This window comes from Mytilus edulis, chromosome 3 (genome assembly GCF_963676685.1).
Source record: "Mytilus edulis chromosome 3, xbMytEdul2.2, whole genome shotgun sequence".
In the NCBI taxonomy this organism is placed as follows: Eukaryota; Metazoa; Mollusca; class Bivalvia; order Mytilida; family Mytilidae; genus Mytilus; species Mytilus edulis.
In genome coordinates this window covers 64,829,634-64,846,029 of record NC_092346.1, presented here as the reverse complement: position 1 = coordinate 64,846,029, position 16,396 = coordinate 64,829,634, and the positions used below count along the sequence as shown (strand labels likewise).

General features: G+C 32.7%; 1 protein-coding gene across 1 annotated transcript; it reads right to left on the bottom strand.

Annotated features, from left to right (window-relative positions):
- LOC139514449 (serine/threonine-protein phosphatase 6 regulatory ankyrin repeat subunit B-like) lies at positions 1-14,610 on the bottom strand. Its single transcript, XM_071303735.1, has 4 exons — positions 14,372-14,610; positions 9,020-9,248; positions 7,444-7,603; positions 1-5,016 (listed from the first exon to the last, which is right to left on the bottom strand). Exons 2-4 carry the CDS (start codon positions 9,062-9,064, stop codon positions 179-181), a joined length of 5,043 nt encoding a protein of 1,680 aa, XP_071159836.1. The 5' UTR covers positions 9,065-9,248; positions 14,372-14,610; the 3' UTR covers positions 1-178.
- Positions 14,611-16,396: the final 1,786 nt, after the last annotated feature.

Here is a 16,396-nt window from a genome sequence, read left to right as displayed (position 1 = left end):
TTTAAATGCTTAGCAAAACGATGTATTTAATATATGAAAACTAAACTCCAATTAATATAAGTGCATGATAATATCCTTTATGATTTCATTCTTCGAACAATATATATATATAATAGCACAACATGCTTCCATATTGTGGAAACGACTTTTCGTTTTTTATATGAATCACGTGTCTTTCTCAATGTCTAAACATTTTTCGTCTCAAAACATCAACTACATCAGGAAAATTATTTGACTCTGCTAGGGCTAATGCAGTGTTTCCATCATTATCAGTCTTATTGACATCTGCATTAAATTCCAGTAATGTACACACCATATCCTCGAAACCATTTCGAGCAGCTATCATCAACGGTGTTTCGTTTTGATAATTATAACTGTTTACATCGATTCCGTTCTGAAGCAGTAGATGCACAATATTACCATGTCCATTTTCACATGATAGGTGTAAGGGAGTAGTTCCTGTGTAGTTATGTGCATAAAGATTAAAAAACTTTATAAGAACTTCAGCAATATCTCTGTATCCGTTTTTGCATGATGCTAATATGCAATTTATTTGTATATCATTACCATAATCTTTAAAACAAACAAGTCGTTCTACAATATCAAGATAACCGTTACGACAAGCTATATACAAAGGGCATGTTTCATACGTGGAGTATTGATGAACAAGATTGGTCTCCTGCGCTAAATATGTTGCAACATCACTTCTCCCCTTCTCACAGGCGACAAATAAGCAAGATTTTTTATCGAACGAAGTAATATTTGCATCAGCACCATTTCTTAATAAATGCGACACTACATCTAAATGTCCTTCTATACAAGCAGCATAAAGGGGAGTCGTGTTATCAACAGAAAAATAATTAATACTTTTGATACTTCTTTTCATCAAAAGTTTGACAATTTTTAAATATCCTTCTTGACTTGCTAGGTATAATGGCGATATTTGATCATTGGTGTATACATCTACTTTAGCATTGTTGTCCAGCAAAATATGAACAATTTTGAGCCGATTTGTTTCACACGCTATGTGTAAAGGAGTAGAACCTTTTAAAGTTTTTTTATTGACATTAGCTCCTCTACGAAGAAGCATACGTACTAACCGCTCATATCCACCTTGACATGCTGCATATAAAGAAGATGCTCCTGTTACCTTACACTTGTCTACATCAATGGACTCATTTTGAAGCAGAATCTCAACAATTTGCTTATGTCCGTAAAGGCAAGAAATAAATAAAGACGTTTCATGCTCGCTATTGCATTGGTTGATATTTGCATTGTGTTGTAATAAAACTGTAGTTAATTTTGAATTTCCAAAGCGACATGTTTGGTATAAGGCAAACGTTTGATCATCATGCCTGTAGGAATTGACTTCAACATCAGGACGAGAAAGAAGAATGTTTGAACATTCAACTTTTTGTTTTAGTGTCGATATAAAAAGTGGGGTTTCGCCAATTTTATTTTGAATGTTAACAGTGGCACTTGCATCGAGTAACACCTGAACAATATATGTAAATCCTTTTTTACATGCAATAAACAGAGCTGTGTTACCATCGTCTCTTTGAAAATCAATATCAATAGCATTTTTACCAGAAGAATCCCATTTTATCAATTCCTTAACCACAGATATGTGTCCCTTCTTAGACGCTATATAGAGAGGAGTTGTTTTGTTCTTTTTATGCTTATTTACTTTTGTTTTCCTGTTTTTTAATAATCTGACAATCTCAACGTAGCCGAATTTGCAAGCAATATAAAGTGGTGTTTTCCCTTTATCCGATTGCTTGTTTACGGATACGTATCCATCCAAAAGCATTTCAACTATATCTAAGCTGTTTGATTCAAATGCCATATCTAAAGGACTTATACCATCTTTAGTGCATTGTTCAGCATTAGCGCCATGTTTTAATAGTTCCTGGACAATGTCTATATTTCCTTCTGCACAAGAAATGAATAACGGCGAAGCACCGTCATTTCTACGCATATCTACTGCCCGTTGAATTCTACTTTTTGTTTCAGTTATATTGATAGATTCTCCCTCCGGCAACTCTTGTATGTCAGATAAGGACGTCTCTGCCGTTGTTGGTCTACATTGCTGATTTTTTTGTAGTTCTTCGTCTTTTTGTAGTAACATGACTACTATTTCTAAATAGCCTTCTTCGCATGCCTTGAAAAGAGGAGTAGATCCATCCGCTATGCTTTGATTGATATCTATATTCTTTTTAAGCAAACGGGTAATAATTGTAGAATTCCCATTTTCACATGCTGCGTATAACGCAGAAACACCATCATTTGTCAGAGAGTTAACATTTGCGCCGGCATTCAGTAATAAGTTAACTATATCGTTGTGACCTTCAGAACATGCAATAAATAAGCACGATATATCATTGCATCCAGTATCAGTATTAGCTTTTGCATTAATTAAATCTTCTACGATTCTGATATGTCCTTCTTGACATGCAATGAAAAGGGGAGATGTTTCCTCTTTTTTCTGAACACGGCAGTAGTCCACATCTGCGGAGCATTCTATTAATTTTGAAACAATTTTCGAATGACCATTTTGTGACGCAATGAATAATGGTGTTGTTTCTTCAAATACAAACTCATCAACGGATTTACTGGTACTATTAATTGCTTGCAGCAACATATCTACAATTTTTTCATAACCCAATTCTGAAGCAACATATAATGGTGAAATGCCATTAAATCTGCATATATTACAATCTGCACCGTTTTTCAGTAGTAAAGCTACAATCGACTCAAATCCTTCCTGACAAGCAATAAATAGCGGAGACGTATTATCATCTGTACATTTATTTATCATGCGACAATTAGATTCATGATGAACAAGTATATCAACTACTTTGACAAATCCATTGTTACAGGCAACATATAAAGGGGAAGTATCGTTTCGGCATAATGTCGGATCTGCATTTTGCATAAGCAATATCCTAACGATCCCTGATTGGCCATTACAACATGCGATAAATAATGGTGTTGATTCATCATCTCTTATATGGTTGACTTGTGCATCATATGCTAGGAGAAGACGAACTATTTTCTTTGAATTTAATTCACATGCATCAAAAAGAGTTGTAGATTGAGTTGTAGTTTCAAAATTTACATTTGCTTTATTCATAAGCAAAACTTTAACGATATCGTACATTTCATTTTGACATGAAATCATCAATGGAGATAAACCTCCGCTGCATGCGTTAACGTCTGCTTTAAACGTCAACAGCAGTTCAACAATGGATAGGTGTCCTTGATTACACGCAATAAACAAAGGAGTAAGCTTATCTTTCGTGGAACTATTTACAAGAGCCTTATTTTTCAAAAGAAATGTAACAATTTCCACGTGACCTTCTTGACAAGAGAGAAACAATGCAGATTCGTTCATTGCGTTACAGAGATTTACGTTGGCTTTATTGTGTAAGAGCAAGCAAACAATATCAAAGTGACCTTCCTGGCAAGCTGAATGAAGCGGTGTACATCCGTTTTCCCGGCTGAGATTAGGATCAGCTTCATGACTGAGCAGCAAACGAACAATATCGATATGTCCCTGTTGGCTAGCAATGTATAAAGGTGTTGAACCATTTTCAATGTAGGAATTTTTTTCAGCACCATTTTTTAGCAAAGTTTGGACAATTTTGAGATTTCCTTGTTGTGATGCGATGTAAAGAGGTGAAATGTCATAATTCCTTATGCAGTGTTTGTTAACATCAACTCGAGATTTGACTAAAAAATTTACCATGTCGAGATATCCTGCAAAACAACAAAACAGCAACGGTGAATAACCAGTTTCTTTATCTTCTTGGTCAAGAAGTGAAGCAAAACTCGTGGCTAACTTGGTTTCTAAATTTGTCATCAATTTCCTTCGATAGTCATCAGAGTTCATTTGTGTACTCGAAAATATTGAAAGTAACTGCCCATTCTTTAACTCGTAGATTAATCTGTCAAAGTAGTATTTTTCTTTGTTTTCATGAATAATTATAGAAAATTCATTACATTCTTCGTTAATAGATTCTAGCATGCATCTCTCGTTTATTAAAGAATAGTTTCCATATTTTAGTACGCAATCAGAAAACATTTTCCCGACGAAACATGCTAAAAAATCAAATATTGTATCATGCTTAGTTGTATAAGTGTCACCAATCTTTTGCAAATATGTGAAAAGAAACGAATTTAAGTGTTCTATTATCAGCCGTTTTGAGCTTGCAGGAGTTATGCAACATTCGTCACACGCATTTTCAAACATTGCGTTGAAGAATGGATTATCACATTCTGTAACCCAGGTTTCTGTAATGTAATTATTGGTAAGGACAATCAACACTAGTGCGCACATCTTTGTTTTGTCACTTTGATCAAAAAGCATCTGAAATTCTCTTTCGTATATTTCATATGGATTGGTAAAGAACTCTTTCAAAAGTAACTGCTGATTTTTCGAATATAGATTGCACATCAGCGGAAATGCATCATAACATCCCATAGCAGGAATTTTATCAGCCTCACTTGGAAGATACATCTTTGCTATCGATTTTCTTTCTTCTTCGGATAACACAAATTCAGCAGACATATTACAAAGGCACTGTGTCAGAAACGTTAAATGTTTAAATTGGCTTTCTCGGAAAACTTGCAATCGACAAGTAAGTATCAACTTCACACTGAATTCTTTTAGAATACTCTTTGTTGATTCCATATATTTCAACCATTCGTTTATGTCATTTTGGATAACAGTATAACGACCACAAAAATCGTCCACTAAAAACACTTGTTTCTTCGAGATGCTAAAATACTTTTCAAGTTCAGAAGGTGACTTAATCGGAACAATTACGTAATCTAGATGGTTTTGCATGTATAATGCAACATGATGAGCTGTTGCTGTTTTGCCCGCTCCTGATACTCCAACAATAATCATACAAGGATTACTTTGTATGCATTCATACACATACCTTGATGCCTCTATTTCAACATAATTTTCATCCTCTTTCCTCCATTTGTCAATTTCTATCAAATGAAGTCCTGAAAGAATTTAAGGATTTTTTCATATCAATGCATTATGTACAATGCTTCTGGTGTTGAATTTTGTTTTTTTTTATAAATTTTTTTCGAGAGCATTTAGAGGGTTTTTGCATTGCTCGATGTCTGTGATTATTGAATATCCACAATTGTTAGATTGTACTTCTGTTTTCTTTTAGTTAATGCATTTGCCTTTCTCGATTTGTTATCATTGCACCTTGATGTCTTGCCCCATGCAGTTTCTCTCAAAAGAAACCACTTTATTTGGTTACTGAACACTATACTTAGTGTTTGTTTTTGTACACATCATACTAAGTCATAGTTAGTAGTACAATGCAGATGAATTAAAAAAAGATTGGGAGATCCCTACAAAAATATTTCTTTAAATTTTTGTCAACGTTAAAGATACGAAAATATTTGATGTTTAAGTTTCAATACCTTGTATAAAGAATAGATTTAATTTAAAAATTTAACATTCATTTTCATAGTATTAACACATGACATGGGTTAAATCTCTTTGTTCTTCCTGTGCTATAATGTGGATAATGCACAGCTAAGGTGTGCATTAACTACCTCAGATATATATAGCATTGTTCGAAAGTACTTTGACCTTTAGGGGCGAACCCTAAAATTGAAATTAACAAGAATGTGTCCACAGTACACGGATGCCCCACTCGCACTATCATTTTCTATGTTTAGTGGACCGTGAAATTGGAATAAATTCTATAATTTAGCATTAAAATTAGAATGATCTTATCAAAGGGAACATGTATACTAAGTTTCAAGTTGATTGGACTTCTACTTTATCAAAAACTACCTTGACCAAAAACTTTAACCTGAAATTTGCACTATCATTTTCTATGTTCAGTGAACCGTAAAATTGGGGTCAAAACTATAATTTTGCATTTAAATTAGAAAGATCATATCATAGGGCACATGTATACTAAGTTTCAAGTTGATTGGACTTCAACTTCATCAAAAACTACCTTGACCAAAAACTTTAACCTGAAGCGGGACAGACGGACGAACGAACGAACGAACAGACGGACGGACGAACGGACGCACAGACCAGAAAACATAATGCCCCTCTACTATCGTAGGTGGGGCATAAAAAACTATCACCGAGCGTTGACAGAATAAAAACTATTTTAGATGATTTTATGCTAAAACTAATATGTTTTCCAATCAGAGCGTGGGACATAAAATATTTGATAATTTATTTTTTTATTTTTGGTAATTTCTGCCTAAAATTTTTTTTTTTTAGAATATCCAAATAAATAAAATCTGTTTTGGATTAGTTTTGTGTTCAATTTTATTACGACTATTTAGATATGTAATTAAATACTCACCAACCTTTAACTACATAAAAGCGTTTTCTCCCTTTCTTTCCCCTACGAGAAACTTTCATAGGAGTCATGGATTGCGGAATATCGTCCGCATATTTACAAAATGTTCACGTAAATTGATGGCTTCATGTGTTGAAATAGTAATGGCCTATCAAACCGGTATATATAATTTAATCAGCACTGTCGAGACGACACTTTAACCCACACTCCTACGTCGTTCGGGTTAATGAGGGTCACCCGACCCGTGCAGAATAAATGATATATATCGACTTGCTTGGTCAATGACTGTAACTTAATTTATAAGAAAGTGATGATTTCTATCTATATAGTGAATTTCATTTAATTGACGGGAAGTTCTTAAATTTGCTGAAGTCTTTGTTTAGGATGGCCAAGAAATATTTACCATAATCGTTTTTGTTCGTGGGACTTTCTGAGCAGAAATGACTCTACAGTGTATTTAAAAAAATAGTCACACATTTGGTGCAACTGACGAAGCAAAACCTATTTACCCTTCTGGAGTACTTGAGTTCACCTTGGTTTTAATTTTGGATCGAGTTGCTTTTTTTAGTTTTCTGTGCTCTGTTTTGAGGACTGTAACTAATCAGGTTGTTGGAGGTTTTATATCTTCGTGGGGTAGGGAGTTTTCCTTTGTGTGGTTTATTTTTTTTATTGAATTGTATTGCACCTTTAGTATTTCCTGTATAAATGTATCCTTAATGTTGAATGACAAAGGTAAACAATCTTGGTGGTCTTTCCAAAAACATGCATGAGGGCTGAAAATGCATTAATAGCTCTCGATAGTGTCTTACTCGAAGTTATGCAACATTTTGATTGTGTTATTTTTGCTTCTACTAAGGTCCATTTAGTACAAAATACTATAAAGATCGTGTAGTGTAGTTATAATCATTTAAAAGAGTTCAAGTAGATACATGATTTATTTATCAACTTAAGTCAAAACTATCATTCATGATTACAGGAGTCTACAAAGCAAAGGGATGGAAACTATTACTTAATGACTAACTACCACAAAACTAAATAAACATAATATACTACAGATCGTTATGAGAAAGAATAGAACACTCACTTCGAATATTTTGAGGGATGCTTTCCATTTTTATCTCAGTCAATTGAGATCTGAAAAGTTTCAGTTGAAGCAATATCTCGTGATGTGCGCTTGCAAACACAGCAAATCGTAAACTATTACATTCTTGTGCTATATCTGATCCACCTATTCTCACAGCAGCCTATGAAATTCAAACAAATAAGTAATTATGAAAAAACGATATTTTTGTAAATACTTTGGCCTAGATAAAGACAAACCTATTTATTTCTACATAATCAGATTTATAAAAGATTTCTGAAACAGCTTTTAGAACTTAAACTCTGTTTGGACTCTGATTTTGGAACTTGCAATTTTTTGTAAGACGTATTATTGTTTTATTTTTGACATTTCTTAAAATTTCAGTAAAATATTCAGGGGCTTCATATCTACGGCATTTATGGTATGATATACTGTTCTCCTACTGTCATCCACCGAAGATTTTTTAAACAGTGGTGCTAATGATAAAAAGGATTAGCATTTAATACTAGTCTTGCAGCAATTTTGTGAAATTTTATTATTCGTACTTAGACTAGCTCATCTTTAGCACAACCACTCCAAATAAAACAAAACTAATCAGTGGGAGAATATATCCATTATAAATCAACTTTCTTGAATCAACATTTAGAAATTTCTCAATCTTAGAGAGTGAGTGGAGTCGAGATGATATTGATGAACATAAGTAATTTACATGGCCAGTCCATGATATATTATAGAGTCGATTCTTGCATCTAAATATTTTTCATTTGGTGATTTTTGTAGAATATAATTCTCATAAGTTAAAATTTGTGCAACTTGATAGAAACTCAGTCTTTGTCTTAAGCTTGTATACTTATATCCATACATGTAGTAATATCAGAACTTATTAACATACTACTTTCATTACACGTTTTCGAAGCACTATGTGTCCGTCCGTTTGTTCATTCGTCAGTCTGTCCATGTGCCTTGTAAGCGATATTCTAACTGGTTGGATGTTTATTGATAAAACTTTACCAGTACAACTAGTTCTAGTTGGTGTAAATATTCTGTTTGTCACGGAGAAATTGTTTCTAGAAGTACGGTAAGTTAATAATAGCACTATGAGATAAAAAAAGAACAGTAAAAGACATAAAAAATTATATCTTAAATTGAACAATGAAAGTTACACAATAAGTATGTGTCCCACAAGGTAGTTGCAAATAGTTAAACACAATTTGGTCTTTAAAATTGACATTCAATGCTTCTCTCCGATAAACACGGAACATAGTTTTAATTTTACTCTAAGGTTCAAGTTCATCGATAAATTGCCATCAAGATAAATGACAGTGTCAAAATGTTTTAATTATATACTAGATGTGTTTTAACCAATATTTGACATACTAGATGTGTTTTAACCAATTTTTGACATACTAGATGTGTTTTAACCAATATTTCAGGAGTTTGCTGTTTCGTTTAAATAACTAGTTTTCCCATTCTCAAACCATAAAGAATACAAATTTTTTTAAACAAGATCACAAAACAATATTCAACAAGAGAAATATTTTCTTTTCGCTGTCTATTCTAATATGGTATAAAAATTTACCGCTGCAACAGTCGACCAAACTTCAGAAAATTGTGTTGTTGACATCTTTGTTTCACTCTTGTGTGCTATTTGGTTTCTGTAGAACTTTATTCTGGCTAAATCATCCCCTTCTTTAGTATCGGCTTTATCTGGTAACTGGTCAAAACCCTTTTTTGGTCGGCTGATTTTGGTGAAGTGTCTCAAAAAGTCACCATTAGGGAAATATCAAAAGTTTCCGATTTAGGTCCACCTGTAAATGTAGCAATACGTTTAAATTGTACACATGTCAAATAAGTCACTCTTAATGAAAAAAACGGCAAGTATGGACAACACCAAAAGACTTCTGGAATCGAGAGTAACAAATAAACAAAAGACATCGCAAATTGTATTCTACTAAACTTGCTTAGAGTGGCACGGAATTTAACGTGAATAGAGCATGGTAATCTGTCTCTTCCCGACACATCGGATTTAATATCACCTATCGATCGCATTCATGCAAAATATACCCAATAAAATGATAGTGCAAGTATTCAATGGTAGTAAGCTTTGTACGTTGTATGATTGGATTTACAGATTACGTGTTTAATTCGCTCACGTTTACTCAATGACATCATTACAACCCTTGGATTTAAAAAAAAAAATATATATATATACAAAAATTACAATTTTATAATTCCTTTATAACTAATTTTGTCGATTTATAGTCAGAAATTTGATATTCAATTTCGCATTCAATAAAAATTCATAATCATACATTTGTAAATGGGTTTCGGTTTGGCTAGCTATGTGACACAATTGTGCCTATAGGGCTTTGAAATGTTCGTTTTGGCTAACCAACATTTGAACTAATTTCATACATGACCATTAAAGCATTCTTGAATGAATGGTTAATGTCCTCATACTAGTATAAGAAATCTTGTGCGAGGTATTGGAATGTCCTGAGATCAGTCGGTTTATTCTTGATATAAGGCATCTCTGACTTGGAAATACATTACATCGCTTTTTAGAGTGGTTTATTAGATATGTGGGGATAAGACTGATCATGATCGATAAGGTATAAATTAGGCTGAGTATGTTTAACCAAAACCAGATTAATTAAACCTTAAGTTTATCGCTGAAATAGATGAAACCAAATAAGATGTGTTAGTCCGTGCAGCTTTTAATCATTGCAAATGCTTATGGGGTCTTTTTAATTATACAAAATCTACTAAATGTGTAAAAATTGAATTTTAGTTCGGAAAGAATGATTTATTTCGAAGTTGTAATTGGCTGTGATATAGCTTTCAGTGCTCTTATATACATATATATGTTAGCGGCAATAAGTGAAATTAGGCATTAAGCTTAAATCCTAGGCAATAAGCTAACGCCTAGGCATTAAGTTATTGCCTGAAATTTTCAGGCATTAAGCTTATTACCTGAAATCTGATGATGATTATTCATCCTATTGCCAAACATGATTTTAGGCAATAAGTAAAATCTGGAATTTATGTATATTTAGTGATTTTTTTCTTGAAATAAAGTAGTTTCTTAATTATATTTCTAAAATTAAAATACATTTATCTAACAAGTCTTCAAATATTAGTATTTTTTTTATTCAAAACAAAATTAACTGATACTTTTTTGTGGAAATATACAAACAATAAAAACAAAAGATTTTAAAAAGTGTTTGTATCCAATAAAAAAGGGGGAGACTCTTAATTTTTATAATATTTATTTGAAAATGTTTACACTTCACTGGTCAAGCTGGTTTGAACTAGTAAAAAGTAGACAAAAATTAAGATATATATTTAGTATATTTTTTTTGCGCACACCATTTTATTGGATAAGTAATTATTCTTTGTTAAAATTTGTGTTAAATACCCCCAATTCATCTGGTCTTTTTCACTTCTTTAACTGGATTATTCGCATTTAGTGACACCATGTCTATAGAGGAAACATTTCTTGAATCTTTGAGGTCTTAATTTGAATTAGGGAAAACAAGGAGCATATACCCTAGAGTAAATTACCATGATCTCTTAGCAAAGATTAAACTTTTGGAATCGTCAGAAAAGAAAGCGACAAAAGATTACTACAATTTAAGAAGGTATAACATTTTTAACATTGGTGGTTTTTGAGAGGTTGATAACTAAAGTCAGCGAGAATGACGAGGGAAATTTCAAAATTTATGAGGACCTCTATGGTATTTTGGAAAAGGCACATAAAGAAACAGGTCATGGCGGCAGAGATCGCATGATAAAACTACAGTGGAGATCACTTCTAACCTCTCATTAGAACTGTCAGAATAATCTGTCATAGAACTGTTCTGACCTGTCCTAGAACAGTTCTACCTAGAATAGTTCTACCCTAGAACTGTCAGAATCAGTCTAGGTAGAACTGACTAAATCAAATATGGTGAGTTTTGGTTGATGCTGTCACATATGGTGAGTTTTGGTTGATGCTGTCACATATGGTTAGTTTTGGTAGATTCTGTCAAATATGGTGAGTTTTGGTTGATGCGGACAAATAATTTTGTTATGAGTCAGTCTTAGATATCAAAACTACTGAAATTAGTTTACGATTCAAAATTTTGAATATAAAGAGGACATGCTGGCACTATAAACTGATGCGAGCATAATTTTATAGTCATTGTTTTTCAATATTGCTTTCGTTATATTAAACAATCCATCCTGATATAAAAATATAAGCGATGTACTTAAACTGATGCGAGCATAATTTTGTAGACATTGTTTTTCAATATTGCTATCATTTATATAAAACAATCCATCCTGATATAAAAATTTAAGTGATTTACTTTGCGGCTATTAAGTTGTACATCATGCACATAATAAAGTGCAAATTTGGTCAGTTCTGCGTTCGTGAGGCAGCAACCCATCAGTCATCAGGTTAAGGATTTTTCAAATGTTCATGTAAATCTAAATGTTTAAGTAACCGGTGCAAATGCGCGTAAAACGAGAGACAGTGCAATAGTCGGTGTCGCAGTTCAACAACTTGATTTTAACACAAATTTCTATCAATTTTCATATTTTATAAGTAATATTTGATAAGTTTTAATATAAAAATGTTAAACTTCAGTTCTCGTAATGCTATTATGTAACAAATGTATAATTTTTTATTTAATTGAATAAATGTCTTTTATTTACTCGCATTTAATTTTTAGGCATTAATGCCTGGACACATTTTTCAGGATTTAAGCTTAAATCCTAGGATTTAATACTAATGCCTAACATGATTTAGGCATTAGACTTAATGCCTAGGCGTTAGCTTATTGCCTAGGATTTAAGCTTAATGCCTAATTTCACTTATTGCCGCTAACATATACATGATATAGATACTTTTAGATTTAAGTCTTTGTGTTAGTTTTTGTATGCTTCGTATCGATCTGATTCCAACTTATTTTTGTATGTTCATTCTATTTGTTCATTTTTTGCTCATTGTTGAACCGTATTTACTTCGTTCATTATTTTGTACATAAATAAGGCTGTTAGTTTTCTTGTTTGAATTGTTTTACATTTGTTATTTATGCGGGGTCTCTTATATGATTGCCCATTGTTGAAGGCAGTACGATGACTTATATACTGAGCCAAAAAAGTGTAGCAACACTTTTTTTTCAAATTTTATTTTTGATGTTTCTGAAAAGTCATTGACATAATCCTAAGGTCTACCTGTTATTTTAGACAGTCGTACTTTTTCCCTGGTGATTGATTTCGCAACATTTAAGCTTTGCAAGTGTTATTGATGTTTTTTTTACCTTCTGTACCTGTACTTTTAAAAAACGATATTTCAAAATTATTTTTCACTAACGTTCAGAGACACACCATTGGTAAGAAAAACACATAAACGTTAGAAAAATTGCATGGGGCGTCAACCAGTCCTCCCCGAAAATGACCGTCGGAAAGATCTTAGAATGGTTGATGTCGGGATGAGTGTTGCGGACGTCGCGGCTCGATTTAATGTGCCTAAGTCAACAGTTTAGAGACTAACAAACAGATATCGACAAATTACAACTGCACAGGCTATGCCAAGATCTGGTAGACCCAAAAAACTAACGTCAAGGGAGGAGCGCTACCTTCGCTTAACGTCAACACGTGACAAGTTTATTCCGGCCACAGGAATAGTGCATAGACTAAGGACAGACTGGTGTGTTTGCCAATCCGTTATCGATGCATGAGGAGCATGAATGAATAATCGATTTTAAATAACACTATACTCATTTCCGCATTTTGACCCTACTGCGCTCCATACAAGGAAATTCCCAGTGAATCTGAGCGATAATCATGCATGTTGCAACTGACATGTCATCATTCAATTTTTTTTATTATTAAAATTATATGTTGTTATGATTTTGTAATAAAATTTTATATTTTTGTTGCAAAACTTTTTTGGCTTAGTATAGTTGTTAATTTCTGTGTCATTTACTCTCTTGTGAAGAGTTGTCCCGTTGGCAATCATAGTAATATCACATCTTCTTTTTATACTGTTATTTATCTGAACACAACTATTTACTCTTTGTTCAAATGTAGTATTATTGTATTATTTGGAATACTCTTTGTTGGAGATACTTGCCTATTAGTGAATGGATCTCGAAAATGTCAATATGGTATTATATGTTACAATCTTTAAGGTTTATGTACCCTTCTGTAGCCATTTTTGTACGAATTTTTCAAACCTCAATTGTATCAAAACTAAAGATATAATAAATAATAGAGATAGGCCATTTAGTACATGTTCCAACGGGAAACTTGATGCAAAGCATTAAATTTTAATGTTTCATTGCATTTGATAGAAAAAGAGGATTTTGTGGCAAATAAATCAAGATTTTTATAGAAAATCCACAGCCTTTAATACAGAGATTTTTGTTATAAAATTTGAAACATAAATTACTCACTTGATTTTCTATGATGTGCTAGTGTTTATTTTTTACAAAAAGTTCTAAGTAACCTGTAAATTCCAAAACACCTCGTGCTGAGTCACTAAAGTCGAGCGCACCCTAAAAGGTGTACTTGATTTTGGCCATATTTATACTTGTCTTAACCAATAACTACATTTATAAACTTGTTTTAAGGAAATCAATGCTAGCACTGCATGCAATAATCCTATATCTATCAGTCATCAAATTGCCAAATATGAGAGTACAAGGATAAAGGCTGTTGATTTTCTATAAAAATCTTGATTTATTTTCCTCAAAGTCCTCTTTTTCTATTAAATGCAATGGAACAGTAAAAAATAATGCTTTACATCAAGTTTCCCCTTGGAATATGTACAAAATGGCCTATCTCTATTATTCATTATATCTGTAGTTTTGATACAATTGAAGTTTGAAAAGTTCGTACAAACATGGCTAGAGAAGGGTACATAAACCTTAACTTTACTTACCTCCAAGTGGATAGAGCATGTCATACTGAGATTTGTTGATGATATGTTGATTACGTAGTTTCATTATTTTGGAGTACAACACATTAAGTTGTTGTTGCAATTGATTTGGGTTAAATTCTCTGTTAAATACTTTCCTAATGGCTTTTGGTGAAATCTCGTTCGTGAGCATAAAAATTCTGACAAAATTTTCTTCCTCGGTACTAACTATTGAACTGTTTGCCATCTTTAAGATTTAATACTGAAATGATAAAAAGAACAATATAAAAAAGACTTTTTACACCCAACATCATGACAGTGGTTACAAAATATCTTGGATAAATCAATTTTATTTTGAGCTCGTAATCCACAGCTTCCACAATAAAGTACATTACCTTTTGATGTTAATGTAATAACATAAACGGTACCAATTTTCCTGCACCAGATGCGCATTTTGACAATACATGTCTCTTCAATGATGCTCAGTTTTAATCTAGCGTCGTACTACAGTACATGATATATAAGGCATGAAGATGTTATTTTTACAGATCAGCTAAATTATCTATTATTATATAGTAAAGGATCCTACAAATTAATGTAAGATACAGTCACAGAAAATAGTTAATATATTTATAAGTACGTCTGAGCCATTGACAACTCTACAACAGATTTATCCATCGGATCACCAGCATTGATGGTAAAACATGGCTGTGTACATTATGTATAAACAACTCGTCTAAACATCAACCCAAGAATGTTAGATCTGTAAATTTGCTTTCGCAAATTTTTGGTTCTTTTTTCATTTTATGAAGTCCAGGTGGTCGTGTGGTCTAGTGCAACGGTTACAGTGCAGGCGATTTGGTGTGACGATATCTCAGTAGCATGGGTTCGAATCCCGGCGAGGGAAGAACCAAAAATTTGCGAAAGCAAATTTACAGATCTAACATTGTTGGGTTGATGTTTAGACGAGTTGTATATATATATTTATACATAGTCTGAATTTTGTTAGTAAATAGTCAATGAAATCATGCATAAAATATCGTATGTCATGGGTCATGCACGTACTGTCTTACTTCATAGAGATGCTTATGCGGCACATCAAAGATAAGATATATTTTAACCAGACATTTACGCATTGTACCACAAAACTTAAATCAAGCTGAATAAATTGACCTATATATTATCCTGTCGACTTTGAAGCCCGTCAGACAGTTCCACAGAAGAGACCTTGATGGAATTTGTTATATTAAGGTATATAGGGAAAAAATTCTGAGACAAGTGCCTGTGTATATGACTTATTTCAAGAACATAAACAGATGAGCATACAATAGTTTTTAACAACTACTATGACGGCGTGCACAAAGCTAAGTCCACAAACGTAACGTCTTCAAATTACTAAAACCATTTACGACGTCCGTATTTTCCCCCAGAAAACAAGCGCGTCACAAAAACACTGGACACCTAGTTTATCACATAACTTTAAATATTTACGTTCAACATATTTCTTTTTTCTTTCGAACAAGAAAGTGCAGCAAATGCACATTCTGGAAATATAAACAAATATATGCTAAGAGCAGTGAAATGGAAATAATTAGCGACTATGTCGTGGACCCTTTTTCAGAAAATAGCGTTAAAACGTCATTTCTTTAGATTGTAACATAATAGCTGGACATTAAAAAAAATCAGGTGTTCAGTCTGGACTATCGAATACTTCATATTTTGCAGATTATTTTTAACCTCTGGTTATGCACATTTGGAATTCCAAGTTATTTTGAAAATAAAAAGATTATAATACCATATTTTTTCTTGCCGATTCTTCCACTTCGATTATTAGTCCTTCCAAATTACTACTTCTTACACATCACGAAGATCATTCCAAACTTATCTACCATGATCGTTTTTGATTTTTTTGCGATGAATTTCTTGATATGTCCGAGTCCGAATCTTAAAAATTCTATTATACGAAAATGCAGGAAAATATGTTGAATTTTGTAAAAGTTTTAGGTCAAAAACTCTAATTTATACTTTTTGAATGTTACAAGTTACAAC

What these genes read in the sequence shown, in the direction of transcription:
- LOC139514449 (XM_071303735.1), bottom strand. Translation starts at nt 9,064, where the DNA reads ATGTCAACAACACAATTTTCTGAAGTTTGGTCGACTGTTGCAGCG. An exon ending in TTTGGTCGACTGTTGCAGCG is followed by an intron (nt 7,604 to 9,019) that starts GTAAATTTTTAT and finishes TGAATTTCATAG; the next exon opens with GCTGCTGTGAGAATAGGTGG. An exon ending in CATCCCTCAAAATATTCGAA is followed by an intron (nt 5,017 to 7,443) that starts GTGAGTGTTCTA and finishes AAATTCTTTCAG; the next exon opens with GACTTCATTTGATAGAAATT.